The 24,933-nt window shown below is 52.4% G+C and overlaps 2 protein-coding genes across 6 annotated transcripts; both read left to right on the top strand.

Annotated features, from left to right (window-relative positions):
* The first annotated feature begins 216 nt into the window (after nucleotides 1-216).
* LOC104035102 (oxidative stress-responsive serine-rich protein 1) lies at nucleotides 217-5,187 on the top strand. Its single transcript, XM_075721003.1, has 4 exons — nucleotides 217-241; nucleotides 1,006-1,126; nucleotides 2,808-2,918; nucleotides 3,596-5,187. The coding sequence occupies exons 2-4, from the start codon at nucleotides 1,050-1,052 to the stop codon at nucleotides 4,278-4,280; spliced, it is 873 nt and encodes a 290-aa protein (XP_075577118.1). The 5' UTR covers nucleotides 217-241; nucleotides 1,006-1,049; the 3' UTR covers nucleotides 4,281-5,187.
* Nucleotides 5,188-10,008: 4,821 nt separating this feature from the next.
* On the top strand, nucleotides 10,009-22,607 carry GDAP1L1 (ganglioside induced differentiation associated protein 1 like 1). 5 transcript variants are annotated; one of them, XM_009488284.2, is made up of 7 exons: nucleotides 10,009-10,188; nucleotides 13,028-13,220; nucleotides 14,280-14,293; nucleotides 16,690-16,897; nucleotides 19,020-19,117; nucleotides 19,263-19,377; nucleotides 22,264-22,607. In XM_009488284.2, exons 1-7 carry the CDS (start codon nucleotides 10,009-10,011, stop codon nucleotides 22,605-22,607), a joined length of 1,152 nt encoding a protein of 383 aa, XP_009486559.1. The 5 variants fall into 5 exon arrangements, with proteins under 5 accessions (XP_009486559.1, XP_009486561.1, XP_009486560.1 ...); XM_009488286.2 differs by lacking the exon at nucleotides 14,280-14,293 and having other exon boundaries at nucleotides 16,724-16,897; XM_009488285.2 differs by lacking the exon at nucleotides 14,280-14,293 and having other exon boundaries at nucleotides 13,001-13,220; nucleotides 16,724-16,897.
* The last annotated feature ends 2,326 nt before the right edge of the window (nucleotides 22,608-24,933 follow it).

Genomic DNA, 24,933 nt, shown 5'->3' with positions numbered 1-24,933 from the left:
ATGAGGCCCCGCCCCCCCCGCCGGAAGCGACGGCGGCCGGGCGGGGGCGGGGCCTCGGCCTGGCGGGGGCGGGGCCAGGGCCGCTCGCGCACGCCCCCATGGCAGCCGGGGGAACTGAGGCGCGGCGGGCAGCGCACCCGCGCATGCGCGTCCCCGCGGGGCGGTGACCTCACTTCCTGTTGTGTTCTACGCTCTCCGCCCCCCACCCCCCCCCCTCCCGAGCGCGAGGCCGGAGGCGGCGGTGAGTGACGGCCTGTGGGGACCGGACACTGGGCCCGGGCCCTCCGGGCACCCCCGGCCCCGGGAGAGCCGCTCAGCGGCCGTGCGGGCGGCGGAGGGGCGGCCCCGGCCCTGGCCCTGGCCCTGGCCCTGGCCCTGGCCCTGGGGAGCGGGGAGGGGCGCGGGGGCCCGGGCGGTGCGGCGGGGGCGGGGGTGAGGGGCCTCGGCGGCGAGGGGAGGCCCCGGGGGAGCTGGTGGAGCCGCGACGGGGCGCGGGAGGCGCGAAGCCGCGGCCCCGGGAGATGGGGTGTTGCGCTGCCGGGGGCTTCGGAGCCTTGGGTGGAGACGGCCCCGCGGGGGGTGCGGCGGCAGCGTGACCCCGCTTCGGGTCTGGTCTCGGTTCCTTTCCCCCGCCCGTGCGGTTGTCGGGGGGGGATGTGCCGCGGGGACGGGCCGTCCACGGCGGTGGCGGTGCCCAGCTGTCCCTGGCTCTTCTGCCGGTGTCATGCTCCCGGCACAAATGGAAGTTGCAGTAGTTGGCAGAGTGTACACCGACTGTTCACCTGGTGGAAAAAAAAAAAGACGCTTCGTTATTTTTGACGCGGGCTGTGCCCGTTCTGAGAAACGCAGAGTTTGGAGTTTATGGTGAAAAGTGCTGGGCAGGTCTGGTCAGAAGGCAGTGAGATTGCCCACGGAAGAATGAGCAGCCATTACACGTGCCAGTTCAGTTTTGTAGAGACCATGTGTGCTCAGACCTCAACATCAAATCCTGATTGTGTATTTCAGTTTGTTCTATATGGCACAGTTGGTTACACACTGAGAGCCCATCAATGGACTTGGAAGCTAAAGATGAAGAGGAAGAGAGTCTGCAAACAGCTTTCAAAAAGCTGAGAGTGGATGCAGCAGGGTAAGTGAGCAACAGAATGGACCGTGTAATTTGTTGGTTTCTTATTACATATTTTTATTTGTTTTCTATTATTTTGAATCTCAAAATAAATGTCATTTGGTGAAAGGTTCCTTACTCTCCGCGAGGAGACAACTGCATCGCTTCAGATGAAATGCAGTCAATATAACTGTCTAATAAGCAAAGCAGCATTTTATTACTGACTAATTTTGACACAATATCCATCTGAAATTACACAGTAACTGTAAGAAAACATGAAATGACTCACCCAAAGCAGTGAACCCACTCCTAACTGTTGTGGTAGCTGAAGTCACTTTGTGAGATACAGAACTTGTTTGTCCATTCATGTAAACGCTGGTGTCTTCAGGCATGTTGTCAGCCTTTACTATAGCGCGTGATTTGCTTGGAAGGTGTCTGAAGGATGGCAGCAGCACTTTGTAGTCTGTGGGAGAGCCCAGTCTTGCTGGAAATCATCAGGCTAAATATAAGCACTGATCATTTCTGATTTCAGGGGGTTTTGTAGAGTAAGATGTCTGCAGACAGTCTTATACTAACAACTTATTCTGTAACACGCTGGGTATGCTGATAATAGGTACTATAAGCATCTTCCTTAAAAGTAGGGGTTAATAAAATGCAGTCTAACACTTTGTGAGGTAGTTCACTTGAAGTCTTTTGGGCATTCATAGATATAAGAGAAAGCTTTGTACCGATAATTAATGTTACCTTATGAATTCATCTCTGTAGCCATTGATACTGTGAACTCATGACTTCCTCTGAATGTTAAAGTATATTTTGCTTTGGTTATCATTTTGTCTGCTTCAGGAAGTCTTCTGTTAAATGCGGAAAAGAATAGCTGTTCTCTAACAAGGAAGTATGCTTATTAAGCATACCCCTTTTGATGTATTACCACTAACAGACTATGTGGAATTCTGGTTAATTCCTGATGATATCTTCTTAGGCATAAAAATATCTTGTTTTGCAGGCATGTGTTTTGAACAGCTCAAATCTTGTGACTAATCCTTTAAGATCAACTTCGGGCAGAGTACTTCGGTTCTTCTGCTAGAATTTCAGCCTCATTTCTTACAATTTCCTATCCCATGTTCCAGATCACACATATAGCCATCATAAATACAGATTCACATGCTGAGGCCTTTATGTTTGTTGTCTGGACCTCCAGGGCCAGATGGTTTTTTCATTCCATGTTTATCTGCAAAATTTAATGAGAAGTTAAATGAGAAATAAATTAGTAATCTGTCCTTGTCTGGTTTACCTCATCCACTTCTCCAGTGACTCTTCAGCCTGCTGCTACGGGTTCCTGACTTTGCATTTTAGATGAGTAGGAGTCTGTCTTTTAACAACTATTGTCTGACAACATTTGGAACCTAAGTTTACATTCCTTTAATGTGTCATTTTGGTACAAATAGGGCATGACATCAGCCTCTGGGCATTTTGGCCTCTTTTCATTTCATCTCACCTATCTTTAGACACTTGCCTGAGGTCAGTATAGTAAGAACACTTAGATAAATCTCTGTAATACCCTGTTTCTAACCAGTGACTATAGAGGAAGTCAAGGCTGCAAACTTAAATGTCTTAGCTGAGCATCTAAAGTGAATAGGCTGAATCTAGACCTCTGAAGCAGTATGTTCAGGCACTACTGTAACGTGGCATTTCCCTTTCTACTCAGATGTACTGCAGCTCTGTCTGTGGGCGACGGGACGATTCTCAGAATGCCGACAAGAGCAGCCATGGATGGAGCCAAGCAACAGGCTGTCTGCTCAAAGGAAGCCTGGCATGGGTAAAACATACCGTTCGCTGCACCATGCATGTGTTTCTGGTTTGAGACATTTAACACGTGCATACTGTTTCCAATGAAAGTTGTTGTTAATTAGTTGCTTCAACATATCTTTTCTCTCCTTTCTGTTACAAAACCTTACCATAACTGTTTGATATGATGTTTTTTAAGGGGCTTTCATCAAAGACTTTAAAAACAGTATTGCCTTTTCTCTTAGAGAGGGTACCTAAAACTTTATTTTCCACTGATTTCCTCAGAAGTCCTTTTCTTCAAGTCTTATACCTTTGCAACCCCCTCTCACATCTTTCTTGGGTTATTTTATTTCTGTATTGAAGTACCTGGATATTCAGTGCAACTCTGCCAGCAGCTCCAACTGATATTCAGGTTCTGCACTGCAGTTCAGTTTGGGATGACAAAGTATCATTTGCTTAACACAAAAGATTTGGAGGGAAGTACCGTTAAAAAAGGGGTGTTTCTATGTGTCTTTCCTTTGCGGGAGCCCCAGTTTCTTCAGACTCTTCCACTGTTCCTCTCAGAGGTTGTAAGTGACTAGTCACCTGATTTTTCTAAGCAGAAAAAAAAAAAATCTTCTGAAACGTTTTTAGCCACATTTTAGAGCTTATTTAGCTATGGTGTAGATTCTGGAGTTACCTACTTGCTTACCTGTTATAACCCTGCAGGTGTGTGAGAAAGCCTTCCAGAGGATCAGCAAGAGCCCCACGTCGCAGGCGCTCCAAGTCTCCCGTCCTGCATCCTCCCAAGTTTACGTATTGCAATATGAAAGCCAACAACCAGCTGAAACACAAAACGCAGGCAGACACGTCAAAGGGCAGTATCAGTTCAGACATTTTTGTTACAGCAGAACACGGTACGAAGGACAGGCATGATTCTCACTTTGAGGCCGGTGATGACAGAACTGAACCTTTGGAAGCTTTCACCGCCGAAGAGCCTTTGGAGAAGTCAAGAGAGAATTACCCTACTCTCTCCTCATCCTTTGAAACTAGCTTGCATTGTAGCCAAACCTCAGATTTCCAGTCCTTATCCATGCTTAGCAATGGCAAGCAGTGCCCTTGTACGGACAAGAAATGCCAGTGCAAGCAGTGGCGAACCATGGAAGTGTACTCTTTCTCTGGCTTACGGAGCGTCCTGTCAGAATGCGAAAAGGCAGTCCTAGGAGTCCATGCCCAGGCTCTTCAGAATAGATCCCCTTGTGGGACAGCCTCATCAGGTTCTCCTAGATCTTGTTCTGAGCAAGCTCGAGCCTTTGTGGATGACGTGACTATTGAAGATCTTTCGGGATACATGGAATACTACTTATATATTCCCAAGAAAATGTCTCACATGGCAGAAATGATGTATACTTGACTGAAAGCAACAGAGAATCCTGAATCAGAGTTTGTGATAATGGTTGGGTTAAATGCCTTGTCAGTGCCATGTTTTCACTGTTGTGTGTTTGCTGAAATGTTTCTTTGCCTCATACAGTTTAGTTTTCTAATAAAATGAAAAATGGAATATAGTTTCCAAGCTTAGTTCTAAAAAGAATGCACTAAATTCTCTGAACACCTTAACAAAAGCACTGTAGATTGAATGAACTCCCTTTGTTTTTCGGTTTGTGCTGTGGATATTCAAGCTCTGTATGCTGTTTTCACTATGTTTTGGGGGGGAAAAAAAAAAGCCTTTTAAGTTTTGTTCTGAAATTTTGCAGTGTTTGCAAGGTTCATTCTTAATGTGTCCCACTACTTAGAGAAGTGTTTCATAGCTACACCTCTGTCCTTCTCATCCTGTTCTAGAGAGAAGAATGAGCAGGCATTCAGTGTTTTGGATAGGATGGATCTCCTTTTCTTGAATGCTATCTGGCTCCTTTTTAGTTGGATCAAATTGTGAATGCTTCCTCCTCACAGATTTGTTGGGAGGTCCAGAATGTGCGGGTGTGTGCTTGGACCCTTTCATAATCTAACTAGCTCACTCTTAAGCAGTTCTATTTTTCTGCAGATAAGTGAAGCTCTTAGAAGCAAAAATATATTTTGTTATTTGTGCTTTACAGATGGAATAATTTAGGGGGGAGTGGAGCAGGCTAACAGTTTTTTGGGCTGTGCTGTCTCCAAAGTGGAGATGGTGGAGCCATCTATACAGATTGTTTCTGAGTATGTTTGATACACAAAGCAGTGTGAAAATAGGGTAAACAAGAAGTGTGTATCATACAGGCTTTGTGGTGTAGAGCTATAACATTCCTTCTGGTTGAAAATACTGAAATAAAAAATTTTGTTGCTGAGACTTGCATTAATAAATGTTTGTCAAAACCCAGCAAATGAAAAGACTGAATAATTTGATTTGCACTCATCTCCTCTCAAGACCTTTTTTTTTTAAAAAAAACCCCAAAAGTCTGCTTTCAGTGTCAGCTGTACGCACATGATAAACAACTGTGTTTTAGTAAAATACTGCCATTTTTGCTTACACCCTTAAAAATTAGTGGTCAGCAGATACAGACAGTTGGCCTTGTATTCTGTGCTAGAGAAGTCTCAGACATTCTAGATGATAATCACTGCCTGTAGATTTTATTCTAATCATCCCTAAAATTTACACTATGAATCCAGGAAGTTCAGATTTAAAGTTCAAATAAATCCAAATAAGTTAACATAAGAAAACAACTAAAACTGTTATTTTGCTCTTAAGTGTCATGCAGTTATTTAGCATGTGATATTGGCTCATACTCAAATTTAACTGATGTCTAAATTTTCTTGGGTTAGTACTTTACTGTCCCCTTCCTTTCACCTTCCTCTTCCAGCACTATCCTGCATACCCACACACACAGTTTTGGTTTTCTTCACTTGCCCTTCTTTCTCCCTACAGTAAATCTGGTAGAATACGTACTTTGCTTTTAAATGTAAATATTTAGTACTAGTTATCTTCGCTGCTGCTGTTTTTTCAAAGGCTATTTCTGCTGCAGCAGAGGGTGTCTGCTCATGTTTCTGTTCATGTTTTGGTTTTGTGGCCTCTTTAAAATCCTTGGAAGGTGTTGTTGCCAGGTGCAGTATTTGTCCCTTTTAGACTTGGCAAGGGTTGACCTGGAGTCTGTGCATATGGAGCTGGGGGGCAGATCTTTAACATGCACAAATACAGTTATTTAAAACCGGTATTGGTTGTCCCCACTCCCCTCTGCAGCTGGAGCCCTGCGAAGGGGCACAGCAAGGCTCTTTTCCCGGGAAATGTAGTGTGGCAGCCTGGCCCAAGGTCACCTTGGTGCAGTTTCTGCTGTGGAGCAGAGTCCTGCTCCTCTTTAATAAAGTGTGCACAAACCCTGGAAGTGTCTAGACCTTCAAGCTGGTGTTACATAAAACTAGCAGTGACCGATGATGTTGGAAAGGCACAAGGGCATTTTCAGCTGTGGAGTGGGACAGCGTGCAGCAGGCCTGCTCTATCTGGGGAGAGCGGGGGAATTTGGGAAATCATGGAAGATAAACTAGTCCAAGATATGCCTGAGGTTAGGGGTTGAGAAATGAATTCACGATGCCAGAAGGCCAGGTAGGAGTGAAGAGTCTGGGAGCAGGTTCTCTGGGCACATTTCATAGAATCATAGAATCATAGAATCATTTAGGTTGGAAAAGACCTTTAAGATCATCAAGCCCAACTGTTAACCTAGCACTGCCAAGTCCATCACTAAACCAATTAAGGGTAGAGTAGCAATTTCATGTTTCCTGGCTTGGTGGCTGGATTAATTATAATGAAAGTAAAAACTAGGAATCATTAAGATTGGAAAGGACCCTAAGATCATCATTCCAATCATCAACCCAACACCACCATGCCCACTAAACCATGTCCCCAAGTGCCACGTCTGCCCATTTTTTTAACACCTCCAGGGATGGTGACTGCACCACCTCTCTGGGCAGCCTGTTCCAACGCTTGACTACTCTTTCCATAGTGTCCTGTGCAGGACAGAAGTAACTGGTAGTGAGGGGGGGGAAGGAAGGGGAAAGAAGAGACAAAAACTCAGCTGTTTCATATTCTGCCTGAACTACTGTTTGTGTTTGTGTTTAAGCATGTCCAGTGCTGCCTGCGGCAGAGGAAAGGCAGGTATTTTGGGTTCTTGGTTGCAACAATCAGGCTTGTAGCAAACGTACTGAAACATTGCTGCTGACATTTGTATTGCTCAAACCATCTCCTTTGGGTGAAATGACAAGCTCTTAAGAGAGGACCCAAGCCCAAACTTACTGTTTCCTTCAAAGCCTTCCAAGTTCAGCTCATGCTCTTGACTCCTCAGATAACTGAGTGACTCCTGCTTTCTGCTTGCCGGAAACCTCAAGCATTACTAGCAAATGGCATCTTCTCTGGGAATGCCTGCATAGCACCATTAGCTTGACTGCTGTGCATCAGCGCTTGGCCTCAGCGGTGGCCCAGTACAAGCAGTGCGGAGCACAGCCCTGCCAGCCTTACTGCTCCCAGCCTGCCGCCGTACCTGCCTCAACAAGCCTGGGGAATTTTTTCTGTCCACAGATGCTCTAGATTGTGTCCCCAGTCAATCTACAGAAGAAATGGCTAAAAGTTTCTGAGAAAGCACTGGTGGGCTTGCAGTGCTCCCAGGACTTTCCTCAGATCGGGTCCCACCTCTCTACTTCCTATCTCAGCAGATCCAGGCTGGGTTTTTTCAGTGGCTTTCTCCCACCCCCAGTGCTTTACAAGTTACTTGCCTGTCTAGATGCAGGACTAGTTCAACCAAAGCAGGATGCAGAAGGGCACCCTGGATCAATGAAATTTATTTCTCGCCTTACAGAAGCCAAACCGACTCCCAGCTAAGCTTTACATTGGCAGACGCTGAATCAGGCCACCAGGGGAAAAAAAAAAAAAAATCAATGGAGCTGATTCTACAGCTTCTAAAACAGGGAAGGTGCTTCTGTGCCTGCAAAGTCCCATGACCAACTCCGGCTGCCTGCTCTCTCCTCCATAATGTTTGCATCAGCTCTGAGACAAGACACCCCGGGCTGTGTATTCCCAAACTGCCAGCACCCGCAATCCTGCTCTGATGGCACCTTCTGCCAGAGCTCTGCTGATTGCCACCGGGTCCAGCCACACAGCATCCCGCGGGGCAGCCCAGCATTGTCCCCTTTTGCAGGCAGGAAAGCTGTGGACGACAGCTGGGGATGATCTCAAGGTCATGCAAGGTCAGGACACCCCTAAAGAGGGCTGACACCAATCCTGCCGCTCAAGCCTTGCTCAGTTTAGCAAGCCAAACCCCAGCTAAATAAACAAGTGCCTCCAGAGGTGCCGTGTACCTGCAGGACGCAGAGGGATGAAGTGATTTGTCATTTTTTATTCCCAATGGGCGCAACATCAATTCATCACAAAATATACCACTAGATGGGGCTTTGTGGACAGCGATCCACAGGAGAGAACTGCTTCTGCTTGGTCCAGCTACTGCTTTCCTTTCCTAAACCCAAAGTGTCCCTTTTCAGTGAAAGGGCCCCAAAAGATGCTTCTTGGGCAACGAGGGCTCTCCTGCGCAGAGCGGGTGGGAGGGGAGGCCGCAGCACAGACCAGGCACCGGGGCCAGCTTTTTGTTCAAAGCCCCATTTGGTCTGAGTTTGAAGCAGCTCAGGCCACTGCCCTGACTTTGCAGCCCCAAAGCAGAGGCCAGGCAAGAGCCTCTCCCTGTGGGTGTCCCCGAGGCCAGCATGGGGTCTCCGGCAGCACTTGCGAAGCCCCAGGCTGGGGAGGGAGGATGGTTTTGGGGGCTGCTGCCTATGGGAGAGAAGGCAGGGAGAAGGCAGGGCAGGGTGTAGTGCTTCCCAGCCTCACCCCTCCACCATCACCCTCCTGCGCACCCTTGGGAGCAGGACATCACAACACCAAAGGATTCATTTTCACCTCCCAACCCTCAGAAAATTGCTTCTTTCACTATGTTTGTGCAGCCGAGTGCCAGTTTGGCCACACTCCCTCCCAGTGCTCTTGGGCAAAGGGTGCCTCAGTTTCCGCACTTGAACCAGCTCTCCCAAACACTCCCATTTCCCTCCACACCTGGGGCAAGCTCCACCAGCTGGAGATGGGAACAATGCATGGAGGAGCCACATTTGCACCCAGAGCCCTCTTGCAGCCCCAAGACAAGCCTGTGGAGCCCTCTCCTCCTTCCTCTCCACAACTTGCCCCTACAACCCCCATAACCGGGCTGGTTTTACCCCCTGGCACTGGCAGCTAGTCCCACATGTGGGAAATTATCTCCAGGCTGCCGAATTGTCAGAGATGGAGCATGACGAAGCCAAGTGTCATAAAGCACAGGCCCACATGTCCTGAAATGTGTCAGCTGCCCACAGGCGTTTGCCTGCACGCCTCTGGGTGATGCTCATAGCGCCCAGAGAGCAGCAGCTACGGAAGCCCCAGCGCTCTCCAAGCAGCAGAAACCCGTCCAGTTTGCAATTGCAACACACCTTGTTAATGCTGGAAATGACCCCCAACCTTGCCTAGTTTGGTGCAGGATGGCTGTCCAGTTTGGCCAGGCACCCCGGGACTCCGGTAGACATTGAGGGCTCCTGGGGTCTACCCTGGTACAGGCTACATAACACCCATTAGGCAGTAATTAATCTGTGCTCTCCAAAAATCACTGAATACCTTTAAAGAGCCACTGCTGCTTCTTTCCATGAAGGTTACAAGGCAGGCAAGACACCTGCTAGACATTTTAAAGCCAGTATCCATCAATGTAGCTATGTATTACATATCTGCCATACCTAAACCAGTCAAAAAACCCTTAAACTCTGCTGCAAAATATTCCTAAGGAGCTGCAGGGGTTGGAGCTGCCCCGGATTGCCAAGCTGGCAGGCAGGCAGGCAGCAGGAGCCTCTGCTGCTGACTCGCCTATTGAAGTGATGCCTGCAAGCGCGGTGTGTTTCTGTGGGAGCCCCGCCACGAGCGGGGACGGGCTGCGATTGCACCCACACCACCGCCGTCATCCTCTCCTGTGACCCCCGGTGCCCACTGCCCTGCGCTGCCCACCCCAGCCAGGGAGATGGAGCTGCCCCGGGAGTGATGCTGCTGGCAGGAGCCCATGTGATGCTGGGCTAGCGCCGCTCGCTCCCTCGTCCCTCTCCCCGCTCGCTCGCAGGCTGTCATGGCGACTCCCAATAATGTTACTCCCACCAACTGCAGCTGGTGGCCCATCTCCGCACTGGAGAACGACGCAGGGAAATCCACAGAGGGGGAGGAAAACCAGGACCAGACAGACCCCGCTCTCAAATCCCAGGACAGACTGGTTTTGTACCACTGGACCCAGTCCTTCAGCTCACAAAAGGTAAAAACAAAAAAATCGCTCGGCCAGGTTCCTGGGGAAGAATCACCTCCGGTCCCCAGGGCACCCCCTTGCCTGGGGAGGACGGATGCACTCGCCGGGAGAGAAAGGGGCTCATCCCCAGGGCTGGTGAGGGCAGCAGCGTGTGGCCGGGCAGCTCTTTTGTACCTGCGGTTCTGTGTTTTAACAGCATCTGCCTGGGGAGAGGATGGAGATGGGGGGGGCTCAGCCAAATCCCTTTTGCTTTGGGATCACTGCTCGTACCGGGAGCCACCTCGGCTTTGTGCTCGCTCACAGCCCGACCCTGGCGTGGCCACGAGCGCAGACAAAGGCTGAGCCAGGCCCCAGGACCACCCTGCTGCTGGGAGACGGGGAGGCAGCCCCGGGGCAGGGCTCCTTCCAGGGAGTGGAACCTGGCACGCAGCCCCTGCCAGGCAGCGATTTGCCCCTGACATTGCAGCAGCGCCCTGGAAAGCCTATTCCTTGGGTGCCCCAGCGAGAAATCACATTTTCCAGGCAGTAGTACATGCTCATTTTGCAGCACAGCAGCTGTGTAGCAAACCTGACCTTCTCCTCCCGGCCCCAAACCCCGCATCATTCCCACACCATCTATATTACATGGGGAATGGGCTATTCGGAGGGGTGGGAGGAACACAAAGCTCCCCCGGTGCAAGGGCCCTCTTGAGCCTGCACCCCGGCGGGGAGGCCGAGGGCAGAGCCGTGTGTTCCTACTTGCAGGCACAAAGAAAGGGGAGGATGCCCAATGCAGCAGGGTGGCTGCACATGGTCGGCTTCGCCACCACCGGCAGCGGGTGACTAACGGGCTCTGATCCACACCGGCAAGGGATGCTTGTGCCCGGCTCCCCCGCTTTGCACTGGGCTTGCTGTTATTTTTTGTCTTGCTCGTTTGGCTGCTGGCAGCAGGGAGGCAGCGGTTAAGGTACTTCTTCTATGGGGTTTTCTACAACCAGCCTCACCTCTGTGGGGCTGGGGACAGGACAGGGCACACCTAGAGCCACAGGGCCACCTGGCACTGCTGTGAGCTTTGCTTTTGAGGTCACTTGCAAGGGAAGAGCGTTGCTGGAAGGCTGGACGAGCACATCGCAGGGCTGGGAGCAGCGGGGGCAGCACGGGAACCCCCGGCAGAGGAGTTTTGCTTGGAGCCAGCTGTGGGCAAATCTTTTCCTGCTCTGCCCCAGGACCTGCTCAAAACCACCCTCCACGGTGCTGGGGCTGTTTGGGGGGGGGGATCCTGAGCCCCCTCCAGGATCTGGCCCTGCCTGCAAGGGGATTTTTGGAGTTTTACAGCCAGTGTTGTGTTTTTACACAAGATGCCTCATCGCAGCTGTGCCGGTGCTGCGGTGAGCAGCTGGAGGGTCCCGGCATGTTTCATCACCCCTGGCTGGGCCCACACCTTGGGGTGCTGGCAGGGGCTCCCCTTGCCCACAGGCACCAGGGTTACCCCGGGAGCTGAGCCCTCCTGCCCGTGCTGCCGCATGCCCGGCAGCTGCCTCCTGCCAGGCCTTCGGCCTCAGCTCTGGGTAGCAAAACGGGGAAGCACAGGGAGCTTGGGGCTGGATGCCCGGCGTGGTCCTGGCTGGGGTTTACCCATCAGCTGGAAGGAAAAGGCCAAGAGCAAGTTGCAGTTGAGATACCCAGGTTTTTCCTTGTTTGACTTTAAAAGAAAAAATGAATTTGCCATCTCTGTAAATAATTAATGACTAATTCCCCAGGAACTCTGAAGTACTCATAGAAATGCTTATATTTGTTAAGTTGTATTTTTAGCTGCTGCTAGTTGGAGGAAAACAAGCGCTTTTCCCTCATTCAGTGGTTCTGTAAATCGTGGCTGTCTCACATCCCCCAAGCGGTTTTTTTTGCCTGTTTGACATATCAGTTCATAACGGTCAGTTTTTTATAACCCAGAAGCCTAAAATGCCATCCTTGAGTGCATATTCAACACCATCTCAAGCACAGAGCAAACCAGCAGGATCAGCCCTGAGGGCTGTCTGTGGGCGATGGGGATGGGGATGGTGCCCCGCATCCAGCCCCACTCCTGCCTCCTCGGGCCCCTCCGCCAGACGGGTGGGTGCCACCCCAGCGGTGCCGCTCGCTGGCCCGGGGCTGGAGGAGGGCAGCAGCAGAGGAAGGCAGCGGGTTTGGCATAAGAGGTGCGAAGGCGGTGGGCGATGCCCCCAAGCTGGCAGCAGTGTGGAGGAGGAGGGATGCTGTGCAGGCTGCAGGGGCTGCTTGAAACCCTCCACGAAACAGAGCCTTCTCCCTGCTCTGGCCTCGTAAAGTCAGAGCCCACCCCAGAGAGGAGGGCATACCTGAGTTAGCACTCCTTCAGCCGGGCAGTAGCACCCACTGGGTGCAAAGCATAGCATTGCTGCAGCCTCTGCTTCCTCCTCTTCCTCCACAGGTATGTGCTGGGACACACAACAGCATCCCTGATTCTCCCCAGCTGAGGAGCTGCTGCCTCCCTCTGCCCACTGCTGAGGGATGGTTCTCAGCCCTCCAGCCCCTCCACTTGTCGCATGGGCCACCAGTGACCAGAGGGAGGATGGCCCAGGATCCTGCAAAGTTAGGATGGGTTTGGGTCTCCCCCATTTGCTGGGAAGGGAAATCCTTGCTTGGCTGCTTGGATTTTGCAGTTGCCCCATGCCAAGAGCTGCTTGGCTTCTTGCAGGATGAGGTGTGTCCTGGCACGTAGCTGTGCTTAAGCAGTAGGGGAGGGCCAGTGAGGTGTGATGGGATGGTGGGGGGCTCTTGGGGTGCTTCAGGGGCTCTCAGGGCCAGCTTGGTGCATGGGGCTGAGCCCTTTCTCCCCGGCATCTTGCCCCAGGTGCGGCTGGTCATCGCGGAGAAGGGGCTGCCCTGCGAGGAGCGGGACGTCAGCATGCCCCTGATGGAGCACAAGGAGCCCTGGTTCATGCGGCTCAACCTGGGGGAGGAGGTGCCCGTCATCATCCACAGGGACAACATCATCAGCGATTACAACCAGATCATCGACTACATGGAGAAGAACTTCACGGGAGGTAAGGGGGAAGGGGTGGGCTGTGTCTTGGGGGAAACTCAGGTCTAATCCAGATGCTGTTTGCCAAATGCACCCATTGCATGCATTCCTTTAAAGGAATCCGTTTAAATGCAGTCCTTTAAAGTTTCAGCTTTATCCCAGAAGAGCAGCAAGCCACCAGGCCTCCCCAAACTTTTACATTTTCTCATGAAAATGAAGGATTTCCAGCAGAAATCCCCAAATGTCCCTTGAAAGTGCTGCTGGGGGACTCTGGAGGAGGTGTAGCTGGGTCCCCTCTTTTTCTGCCTTGGAGGCCATGCTCCCAAACTGGACCATTTCCCCCATCCCCATGGCGCGTGGAGGCATCTCACCAGAGCCACAGCTGGGGCACAGCCCGTGGAAATATTGCCAGGTTTGGCCACCTTTGCACTTTGGTTTCAGGTAGCAGTATAAAAACCCCAGTAAGTCCCCATAAGTGGCCCTGCTGAGAGAAGGTGGGTTTGAGCCAGGTGCTGCTGCTGCTCTCCTCTTCCTCGATGAGCCCTGTGCCACTGGCCATGGGCAGAGGATGCTGCCATCCCCTGTGCCACTGTGCCTCAGAGAAAACTGCCTCTTTAAACTCAAAGAAAGCCAGTGGTGCTGGGGACCATGGGAGGGTGATGTGACACAAACCCAGAGGAAGGGGCAGCCGGGAGAGGCAAGCTCGTATTCCCCCCCGGAGCAGGGCTGCAGTCAGTGCCTGGCTGAGCCTGGCACACTGGGATGCTGAGATGGCACTTGAAGGCGGCTGTTTGCCACTCTCCCCAGCATCTCACTTCTCTTTGCCCTCATTTCCCCAAACCTGCGGGCTGTCAGGCTGGGATGCTCTGCTGGAGAGGCTTCAAAGATGAGCAGGGAGCTCAGGCTGTGCCATCACGACGTTCGCCCCAGCATCCATCCCCCTTGCAACAGAGACATCAAAAACATCTCAAAATAGCTCACGAAGCAAGGGCGTCTTGCCAGCTCAGCTGCTGTCCTCTCCCGGCCCCGCTGTGGTGGTGCTGCTCGGCAGAGGCACAACGCTCGCTCGCCGGCGGGGCAGGGGGGATGGGGTTGGTAAGGAGGAGCCCATGCCAGCAGCGGCTCCTGAGAAATGGCTACCACTTTCCTGCCTGGCAGCAGCCCCAGGGCCAAGGGACAGTGGGGAGCGTCGATCCCCACTTCTCCTGGTCTCTGTGAAGGGCAGGTGGCCTGGCATATGTGACAACAGGCTGTCCCCAGTGGGAAGGGGACACAGTGTTGCCTGTGCGCTGGGAAACTCCTGACGTTGAGATTTTTCAGCCAGGTGCAATTTCTTACCTTTTCACTGAGATATGAAGAGGGAAGCTCTGGGGCAGAGGGAGGAGGGCCCGGAGCATCACTCCCTGCTCTGTGCTCTGCCCTGAGCCATCACCCACCAATGCTAGCTGGCAAAAGCATTACGAGGATGCCGTGACATTGCTAGGGGGACCCACCAGCAGAAATGTGCAGAGCTTGAAAATGCCTTGATAAGAAGGTGTATTCACTGAGTTTTATTTTCCCCTGGGCTGGGAGCATGGCCTTTCAGCTGCTTATGCACATCCTGAGGGTCAGCTATCAGTAAAGGGTGGTGTGATGAGCAATGGTTTTCTTTCCCCAAAAAAGCAGTGAATAGTGCCAATAAGCCGCCTTTGAGGGTGCTTCTCACTAGGGCATGGCCCAGCAGTGCCAAGAAACCGCTGATGGGGTGGCTGGTGGCAACGTCTGCAGAGTCTGGGCGAGGGGTCCTGCAAGGGCTGCAGCCCCCAGCCCTGTCCTTCTGAGCATCCCTCAGCCCACCTTTGCACGACCCATCACTTGCTGACTATATGCAACAGCAGCCCATACGTGCAGGTCCACCGTGGTGTGCAGAGGCAGAGTGAGCACCGTCCCACTGAAAAACTTCCCTGGGATGTGCTGAAGGACATGGGCCAGCGGCCAGCACGCCGCTATTTCATTGTGGTTGCTCCATCTCACTGCCGGACAGGATGCACTGGTTTCCAGCCTCGGTACCAGCCCGTCCGGTGCTGGCTGGGAGCCTTGTGGAAGGAGCATGCAGGCTATAGGTCGGTTATTATTATTTCATTCAGCCAGTTGCTTTTCTTGGATGGAAAATCCCCGCTTGGAGAGCTGGAGTCCAGGCAGTGCAGGCAGCAAGCAGCCTGTGGGCAGGGAGGAGCTACCAAAACCTCCCCTCACTCAGGGGACAGTAACGCTGATGCCCATCAGTCAGAACAACTTTATGGAACCTACCAGCAGAGACAGCCCCGAATCAGAGCTGCCACAGGCACCCTGCTCGGCTGGGACAGAGCTGCTAGGGGGTTTGCAATACAGGAGCTGCCAGAATTTCCCTGGTTCCTGTCCAGCTGCAGGTGCCGGTTGGCGCGATGCTGCCTGGCCCAGGGCAGGGCAAGCTGTGTGTCTCTGCCAGGTGGGCATCATTAGGCTGTGCCCACAGCCTTCCTCCTGCCGCCAGCAGCGGGGCTGAGCAGAACTGTCATTTCAGGCTCTTAATTAAGGACCTGTGTTGGCCAAGTCTGCCAAAGTCTTTCTGCCGATGCGCCTTAACTCAGCCCAAGACGCCGGCGTGCAGTGAGCCCGCACTGTGGACAGCATGTGGGCAACCGGGTGTACTGAGTCCCAGTGGTAAATTTACCCACTACCTATTAACTGCTATCTGCAAATGCCATAAACATTTATGATGCCATAAAAAAAATAGACCTGATATTCTTGGGGGAGACAAGAGCAACATTTCACTCCTTGTGGTGTCATCTGCCGTGTATTTTGAGCTGAAAGTGTAATAAAAAGAGCAGGATGCAAACTGCCATCCTCAAAAGATAAATAAAACCCAACAAGCTGCAGAGGAGCAGAGCTGGCTGAGGTGAGGGATACCTCTCTCTGCAGCTGAGGCATCGGCTGAGCGCAGAGGGAAGATGTGCTGGGCTCCTTCTTTGGTCATCAGCTCCCTGATCCCTGATCAGGGATCCCTGATCCCATTTTGAATGGGATTTTCAAGGCAGCCCAAGGGAATTAGGTGCCTCATTGCCACTGGTGTAGCGAGTGCTTAATTCAGGAGATCCCAAACCCAAATCCCCATGTTTTAGCTCTTTTCTGCAGAACGGGACAATTCTGTTCCCCTTCTGAGCGATGTGAAACCACAGCGTACAAACTCAGGGGCTGCAGAGGCAAAGGGCTTGCTATGCTGAGCTCCTGGGGACGCGGGGGCTGCGGGGCTGGGTAATTACACGCGTACACATCCCTGTGGCCCTGCGGGTTTGCCCACCTCTACATGGGCTGGATGTGCTCCTGGCCAGGATGGGCAGCAAGGAGAAGGCAGAGCCAAGCGTGGAGTACGGTTTTGAGTTAACGCACCGCCACAGCCAGCCCTGCTCAGAGGTAGCTCAAGCCAGGACTGCACGCTGGGGTCCCGCGCAGGCTAATGGGCCACTAATGAGTGTCCCGCTGACACCTTTCCCTTTGTCCTTGCAGAAAATGTCACCCAGCTGATCCCCGAGCCGGGCAGCCTGCTGCACTCGCGGGTGCTGCAGTACCGGGAGCTGCTGGACTCGCTCCCCATGGACGCCTACACGCATGGCTGCATCCTGCACCCCGAGCTTACCACTGACTCCATGATCCCAAAGTACGCGACCGCTGAGATCCGCAGTAAGTTGCCTCTCCAGCCCCTCCTGGGGCTGCCCAGGGGTGGTGCCAGTGGGACGGCTCCCCCAGCCCACCCTTTAGGCTTGGTTTGTCTCCACAGCCCAGCCGGCCACCCTGCTCTTGCTTGTCTCCCCTTTCCACCAACACGGGCAGGGACAGAGCCAGGAAATGGCAAAGCACAGCTAATTTGGGAGCTTCAGGCACCCTGCAGAGGCTTCCTAACCCTGGGGGTGTCCAGGCTCCCATGGGCCATACATGCTGCTTGCCCAGCTCTTCCTAGGGCACATGAATTTGCTCCCTCTCCCGCACGTCCCTTCTCCCTCAAAGAGCTCTAAGGGCAAACGTGGGAGCGTACAGCCAGGTTGAGTTGCAGATAGTGGATGAATCGGCATAAGACTGTGTACCTGACCTTCAAGCGCTCATGAAATGTTGATGATGCTTAATATAACAGCAAGGATTGCTCCTGGAGAGAGTCCCTTGCCAGAAAAGTGTCCTTGTGGCATGCCCCACGTCTCTCCCCTCCTTTAGGCTCCGGACCCAAATGGTGCCTGTTAGCAAACACTGTTCCCCACCAAGTCCCTTCAGCTGTCTGGGTCATGGATGGTGCCTCTGAAATGGGATGCATTCGTGCACAAAGAGAAATAGGCTGTTCCTGAGGTGTATCTTCTGGTCTGCCCTGCCTCTGCTGGCACCCTGCACAGGTGGCTTTCCCTGTGTCACCAAGCATCACCTCCACCCCCAGACCTTGGGCAGATGCAGGGTGCAGAGCCCGTCCCCTCCCCAGAGAGTGCTGCTGTGATGGCTTCACAGGGTCTGCCTTTCATCACCTCCCCAACATTCTGCCGAGGTCCTTAAAAATATCTCCCCGTCCAGACCTCCTCGCTGGTGGCATTTTTCCCAAGCCATTGCAAGGGCCTGTGGGCAGGTCCATGGGATGCTCCAGTGCCAGTGGTGCCCTCCCTCCCCAGCACATTCCTTACACCCGGGTGATGGCTCAGCTGCCCTGTTGCAGTGGGTGCCAAGGCAAATCTGTGTAGTTGTGTCCCAAGGAGAGGGTGAACCGAGGGCCAGGCTCTCCCAAGGGGAACAGGGGAATGAAACCAGGGTGATATCCAGGCTTCCCTCCAAGTTACAGCCCCAGGAGAGCTGGCTGGGAGCCTTAGTGAGCATGAGCTTCAAGGCTCATAGTGGAAAACAGGGAGTTTCACCATTTTGTGGCAGCATACAGCCTGCTGCTGGCTGCCACCCCAGCGAGCCCTGGTACCTCCTGCATCCATGCATCAGCAGAGCCAAGCCCTTGTTCGAGGCAACAAGGAGCGAGAGACAGATGGCCCCTGGCAGGAAGAGATTAGCCCAGCTTTGGGTAATTTATGTCGTCCCTAAGGTGTTACTCTGCATCTCGTATTCTCTTCTTCCATTTACTCTGTTTCTTTCCCTCCGTTAGCTCACTTGCACAAAGCTCTTTGCATCCTCCCCGTACCCAGGGAGGGAGGAAGGTGGGCATCTCTCCCGTGCTCACGATGGGCTCCACACCACCAAATTGCATCCCCAGACACTGAGCCGGGGCAGGACAGCTTCATTCAGGAGGGACCATCCCCTCCCGTGCTGCTCCCTGCCACGCTGCTCTGCATGGACACCTACACGTGGGCAGCTGGCTCAGACATCCCAAAGAATCAACCTGCTGGGGATGGAGCTGCAGGAACCAGGTTACAGGGAAGCTCAGGGATGTTCTTAAAACAGTAAGAGAGATAGAGAGACAGAGATCTGCCAGCAGCTCTAATATGAATCCAGCAGAGGAAATGAAGAGCTGAACCCCGCCCTGAAACCCGCAGAGCTGGGACTCGCCACAGCCAGGGAGGGGGATCTGCCATAGCCCGCAGCCAGTGCTGCCCTGCCATGAGTGGATGGGAGGGATGAAGAAACCACGTGCCAGGGTGTGTGATGCCCCAGCCACCCACCCATATGGCAGCACAGCAGCAGGAAGCCATTTTAGCTCTTCAGGGTGTTTTTCTTGGTGCCACAACACTATTTCACATGCAGAACAAGGTGCTTTCTACCAGACACAAGGTCATCCCTACTCCTGCCAAACACAGCCTCCCCAGCCCCTCTCTCTGTCTCCCCCCAGGACATTTAGCTAACGCCAGCACAGAGCTGATGAAGCTGGACCATGAAGAGGAGCCGCAGCTATCAGAGCCCTACCTCTCCAAGCAGAAGAAGCTCATGGTGAGTCAAAGCCACACACATCTCTCTGGTGGTGGGGGGACATGACCCACGGACCCTCCATGGGCACCCAGTGCCTTATGTCCCTGCAACAGTTGCAAGGATGCATATGCATCCCTCCCCGATCCTAACCCCGCTCTCCACCCAGGCCAAGATCCTGGAGCACGACAATGTGAACTACTTGAAGAAGATCCTTGGCGAACTGGGGATGGTGCTAGACCAGATCGAGGCCGAGCTGGAGAAGAGGAAACTGGAGTACCAAGGTAGGCTCTGGGCTGCATTTATGGGGTGTTTTTTCCACACGAGGCTGAGGTGCAACACCAGGAATGGGTGATGACTTTACACCTGATGAACATCCCCCATGGGGCAACCACCAATGGGGCCAGGGCTGCTGCTGGGTTCTCCTGTTTTTGGATGCACCAATGTGATTGCAGCCGTGGCTTTACTAACCTCCAGCAAACCATCCCTGCTCTGGGGAGCCTCTGCACCCCTTGCCACAGGGGCAGCAGGACCCCGTCCTCACAGATGCTCTGTGAGAGCTCCAAAGTCATTGCAGGGTGGTGGCAGGTCCCCTCCACCCCAGCAAGGGGCCACCAGTGACTGATGTCCTGGCTAATTCAGGAAGGAGCAGGCTGGCCCCGGGCTCTTGCACCATGAGGAGCGCAGACTGCCAAAAGCACAGGGCTGGGGACGTGTCCTGCAGCCAAGCCCCCCCCCCCAGCCAAGGGGCTGAGACACATCCCAGCAGAGCATGGACAGGGAAACCCAACGGGAATTTGAGGGGTCCTGGAGGGGTGGAAGCCTTTACAGGACCTGCGTCAAACACCAGCAGGTGGGACAGAGTGACACCAGCCATCCCCAACATCAAATACATTCTGCTGGGTGCCTGCTGAGAGCCACCCCGGCGCCCTGGCAGACAGGGATGCATGGGCACAGCTGGGCATCGCTTGTCCCGCCGTCACCCCAGGATGACGCCATCATCCTCTCATCCCCGCTGCCAGTGCCACGGTGCCAGGTTCGGAGCAGAGCCCAGACGCAGTTAATCAGGGGACAGCCCCACAGCTGCCCCTGCCCTTGGGGCTGGCCTCAGCTGCAGGGAGCCGTGCGTCACGCTCGGGGCCATACCAAAGGGCCCTCGGAGGTGCCAAGGTCGGGCCCTGCAACGCACTGGGTTGAGGATTTGCTGAGAGCCCTGATGCGTTCACAGTGGCACCCTGCATTGCCCTAATTGCCTGCAACGACCACCCTCATTAACTGATCTGAGAGCTGGGGTAGCTCAACAGAATTCAGCCTAACAACGTGCCCTCGGACAGCATCCCAGGTAGCTGGAGCAGAGGGATGGCTGCTGCCGGCACCCAGGCGCTTCCACTGCCTTCGGTCCTTGCATGCTGCTCCTGCCCTCTGCTCTGGGCCCCCAACCCTCCCCACCATGCCCATGGCCAGGTCAGGATCTCAGCAGCAGACACAAGCACCAGCCCTTTGGCAACTTCCCAGGAGCCGCAGTGCAGCAGCTCTCCTCCCACGCAGCCCAGGCTGCCGGCCCGACGGGCAGCAATGCAGGCAGGGCAGGGCAGGCACAGGAGGGTGGGAGATGCTGTAGGAGCACAGGGTGACCCCCTGCCACAGGCACCCTGCTCGGCTGGGACAGGCTGATCCAAGCTGGGGCCGCTGCGGATGCAAAGGGGATGAGTTGCCCTTGCCCGTGCTTCTGCCCTGGGGCACCCCACAGCCGGGTCCAGACCTCGCAGCAGGTGCAAGCCCAGAGCCAGGAGGGGTAGGGCCAGATCACGGCTCTCTCCCAAAGTTGTCATCCTCACGTGTGCTTTCTCCTTTGCCCACAGCAGTGCCCAGGAGCGAGGCAGGCACTGCAGCCCCGCTTCCCTTACCTCTCAGCCGGAGCATACCCAGGGTCCCCAGAGCACCCAGGAGGCTCCGGCTGCAGCACCCCCACAATTCAGTAGTCATTGAAAACATTTATTGACTAATTAGGCACAGGCAATCTGTCCACTTGGGCTGTGTCTCTAGCAGGATTAGGCAGGCTGCCAAGCAGCTACAAATGAGGGCTGCTAATTACCAGTAATTCCCCTGGCCTGGCCCTGCAGGCAGCCTGGCAGCACTGGTGCCTGCACAAGGGTGCAATAAAGGTGCCACTCTCTCCCTCCTGGATATAGCAGCCACAGGACAGTGGAGGAGCCCCAGAATTAAGGATTTGGTGCAAAGCTGGGGGCTCAGGCTGGATGGGGCCAGGTTTTGTGCCCCTTCTGCTATTCTTCCTTACCTGCACCTCCCTTCATCTGCCTTAGCTCCATCCCAGCCCTGCTCCTTAGTATTGAAAGGGCATCAGGGGAGTCTTTAACACTATTCTGGCCAGCCAGGCCGCTTCTTCCAACCTAAGAACAGCTTGGTTTATTCCTGGACATCTCTCTGGTGAGGTTACTTCCAGGGTCACCCCTTATCAGGGGCCGTCAATGCTTTGGTGCCTCTCCTCATGCCCAGCATTCGCACTGAGCTCTGCCTCCCCCAAACACCTTGCTCTTGGCATGGATGTGCTGCCAGTTTTGGTTTCCAGAGCTGGGTCCCTGCTGCAGGAGAGGGGACAGAGGCAGGACCTCCCTGACAGCACAACAGGGAGAGTAGCTAGGCTGGGCCAGCAAATGTTTTTGATTCCTAAGGATTTCTTATATCCCTAAAATAGGACAAGTTAACATGACACTCCTGAAACAGCTCCCGGTACAGCCAAGGACAAACGCTGCTGCTCTCCCTACTAACACAGTAGAAGGGGTCACTGCATTGCATCTTCCTTCAAGGGGGACCAAGGGCTTTTTTCCAGGGACCTCCTGGGTACAGGAGGATGCCATCTCCTGCTGCTCTTGACTTGGGAGAGAGGCAACAGAGCCATTTTGCAGACAGCGATTTGTATCTTCATGTGGGCCGTGATCATCTCGTATTCCCAGCTTTGTAGCCCCACATATCCTCCATCATGTACCCTGGTAAATGGGGTCTGAACTCTTGGGACATTAGAGAGCTGAGAAAAAATACCCCAGGTCTAATGCAAATGCTCCTGCCTTTGTGGATCTTTTGAGCAAGCCTTTAGGTGCACGCCGAAGGGTTCCTTCTTACCCTACCTGCTCTGTTGCTTCTCTCTTCAGGGCAGAAGTGTGAACTTTGGCTTTGTGGATGCGTCTTTACTTTGGCCGATGTCTTGTTAGGAGCTACCCTGCACCGCCTCAAGTTTCTGGGACTCTCTAAGAAATACTGGGAAGATGGCAGCAGACCTAACCTACAGTCCTTCTTCGACAGGATACAAAAACGCTTCGCCTTCAGGAAAGTTTTGGGAGATATACATACCACGCTCCTCTCCGCAGTGGTACCCAATGCCTTCAGGCTGGTCAAGCGGAAACCTCCCTCCTTCTTCGGAGCCTCCTTCCTGATGGGATCTCTGGGGGGAATGGGATATTTTGCTTATTGGTACTTAAAGAAAAAATACATCTAGTGCTGGCTGCTTGGTGTTTAGTTTGGTGTCTCTGTGCTGTGTGAAATTATGATGAAGCCTCAGTAACTGTAATGAAATCTGAAGCAAGGTAATGAATAATTATATTGTTTAATGTAACATTCCATAGTCTAGAAGTAGAAACGTATACTGCAAGGAAATAAGACAACAACAACAACAAAAAAGCGTCAACTTGTAAATGCCTTTTTTTAGGTTTAAGTATTCAACTCCAGCGAGAGGCTCAGGGGTTCACGGGCTCAGCCATGCCCACCGGGAAGCGACGCTGCCTCCGGCACCAGCTGGCTCCAGTGGGAGAGACGGGAACCCTGGGAAGTTTCCCGACACCCAAGTTCAATAATGGGACTCGGATACTCGGTCCTGTACCTTTGTGTTTCCAAATTGTTCACTGGCCACATTTCACACATGCAGGTAGTGAGGACTTTCTTCTGCTGGAAGGCGTTGTGCTGTCGTGCTCAAAGGCTTTCCTGGGAGCAGGGTGCAGTCCCTGCTCACAGTCAAGGTGGATTTGTGTTCTTCAAGTATCCATTTTTTAAATTATTTTCATTAAAAATGAATATTTTTTATTGAGCTGCTCTTAGATATATCCACTTTCTACGTCTGGTTTTGGCGGTTTTGGGGTTTTTTTTAAAGAATTTAACGTCTGTCTTTAACTGCTGAAATTTTTTCCTGAGATAAATCATTTTGACTTCCATCCTGAATTTTGGCACATGAAGGAGATTATTATTTTAAGCCTTTTGGCTCTGTCTCTTGAGTTTTCTTTCACGGATTTGCAAAGCATCTTTCACCGACTGAGCATATCTGGACTCTGAAAAAGGACGACCATTTTCAGAACTTTTCAGCACTTTCCTGAAGGCACTTTGGCTTTCTCTTCAATCGGGGGCTCTTTTCTGTCATTTCCTCGCTGTGTGTTTTCTTAGAGACACTTTGCACAGAATCACATTGATGACTTTCTTGTGCCTTTTGCATGTTGGAAAGAATAACGGGCCTCACTGCTACTCATGCTTTGAAAACCGAGATCCTCAATAAACCATATGGGAGGAGTAACGGCTTCACATTTCTAAATGTGTTCAACATCCTTCTAGTCTTATTTCAAAGCACGCCCATAGGCAGAGGGATGTGCAGATGGTTTGTGCTTTTTCTCATGTACTGCATTGCTATAAAAACCACATGGAAACAATATGTATTCCTCTTCCAAGACACTGATTTCTGTAAGCAGCTCAGACCTCCTCTGGCTGGTTTTCCAAGTGCTCCGGTGATCCCTAGCAAGTCATGCTGCATCTCTAGGCTCGGGAACGTATGCTAAGTGTGGCTGAAGCAACACAAATTGCATTTGCCTCCAACTCAAAAATTAGCTTTATGTATTTCAAAGCAGCAGGATTCCCTAGGAGCTCTGGTTCTTGATACAACCTGGCAGCCATGGAATTGTGAAGATTTAGCAGGAATTACAAGGGATGAGCACATGGAGATTAGACAATGCACAAATTTCTGCCATGCTCATCACAGTTGTGTAGGCTGGTCTGACATACTTCTGGAATACAATGACCTGTGTAGCTGCAAAGGTGCTGTGTTATCCGTGTTACCCCCAGTGATTAGGGCCACACTTAAAATTGGTGTGTGGGAACCCAAATCCACCACCTGCCCATGCAGACCAGGCACCTGTGGCCAAGGCTGCAGAGTGAAACATTACAGGCACACGCTCCCCCAGATAGAGTTACATATTTGCTTCATGGTATCAATGACTTTGGAAGAACTAGTTATTTTGCTTTTTTTTTTAATAGGGAGACAAGAGGGTCCCCTGAGGTCATCCCTTTTGCTGGACCTGAAGGATGTAAGAACACACATGATGACCCACAGCTCATCTGGCCCATTAGCTGATACTAAACTCCCCAAAAGAATTTATAAACATACATTGACATGAAACCCTTACCAGGACTTCATCCTTTTACCTTTGTCCATTGTCCTATACACATATTCCCTGGTGATCTCCAAAAGCTGATGAAATGCACTTGCCAGGTGTAGAAAGGAATATTAATGGGGATACAAGGCCAGGAAGCCCAAAGAGAACAAGAGCAAATACTAGCTCAGTTTCCAGGATTTCAGACAGAATGAGGCAGAAGGAAGCTGCTTAGCAAGACTGATGCTGGTTACTTTGCTCCTCTTTTTTTTTTTTTTTTTTAAACCAAAGAATAAATTTAAAATCATTGAGCAAATCAGACCTCTAACCACTGGAGAAAATAGGCGTTTGTTTTGTTGTGGAGCACACTGTTATAATGCAACTATTGTAAGGAAGCCAGCCAGAGGCAGCAGC

This window comes from Pelecanus crispus, chromosome 14 (genome assembly GCF_030463565.1).
Source record: "Pelecanus crispus isolate bPelCri1 chromosome 14, bPelCri1.pri, whole genome shotgun sequence".
NCBI lineage: Eukaryota > Metazoa > Chordata > Aves > Pelecaniformes > Pelecanidae > Pelecanus > Pelecanus crispus.
This window is presented reverse-complemented; position numbering and strand designations above follow the sequence as displayed.

Coding starts and splice junctions, on each gene's coding strand:
- LOC104035102 (XM_075721003.1), top strand. CDS start 1,050: ATGGACTTGGAAGCTAAAGATGAAGAGGAAGAGAGTCTGCAAACAGCT. Junction 1,127..2,807: donor CTGAGAGTGGATGCAGCAGG/GTAAGTGAGCAA, acceptor CTTTCTACTCAG/ATGTACTGCAGCTCTGTCTG. Junction 2,919..3,595: donor TCAAAGGAAGCCTGGCATGG/GTAAAACATACC, acceptor ATAACCCTGCAG/GTGTGTGAGAAAGCCTTCCA.
- GDAP1L1 (XM_009488284.2), top strand. CDS start 10,009: ATGGCGACTCCCAATAATGTTACTCCCACCAACTGCAGCTGGTGGCCC. Junction 10,189..13,027: donor AGTCCTTCAGCTCACAAAAG/GTAAAAACAAAA, acceptor ATCTTGCCCCAG/GTGCGGCTGGTCATCGCGGA. Junction 19,118..19,262: donor CCAAGCAGAAGAAGCTCATG/GTGAGTCAAAGC, acceptor CTCTCCACCCAG/GCCAAGATCCTGGAGCACGA.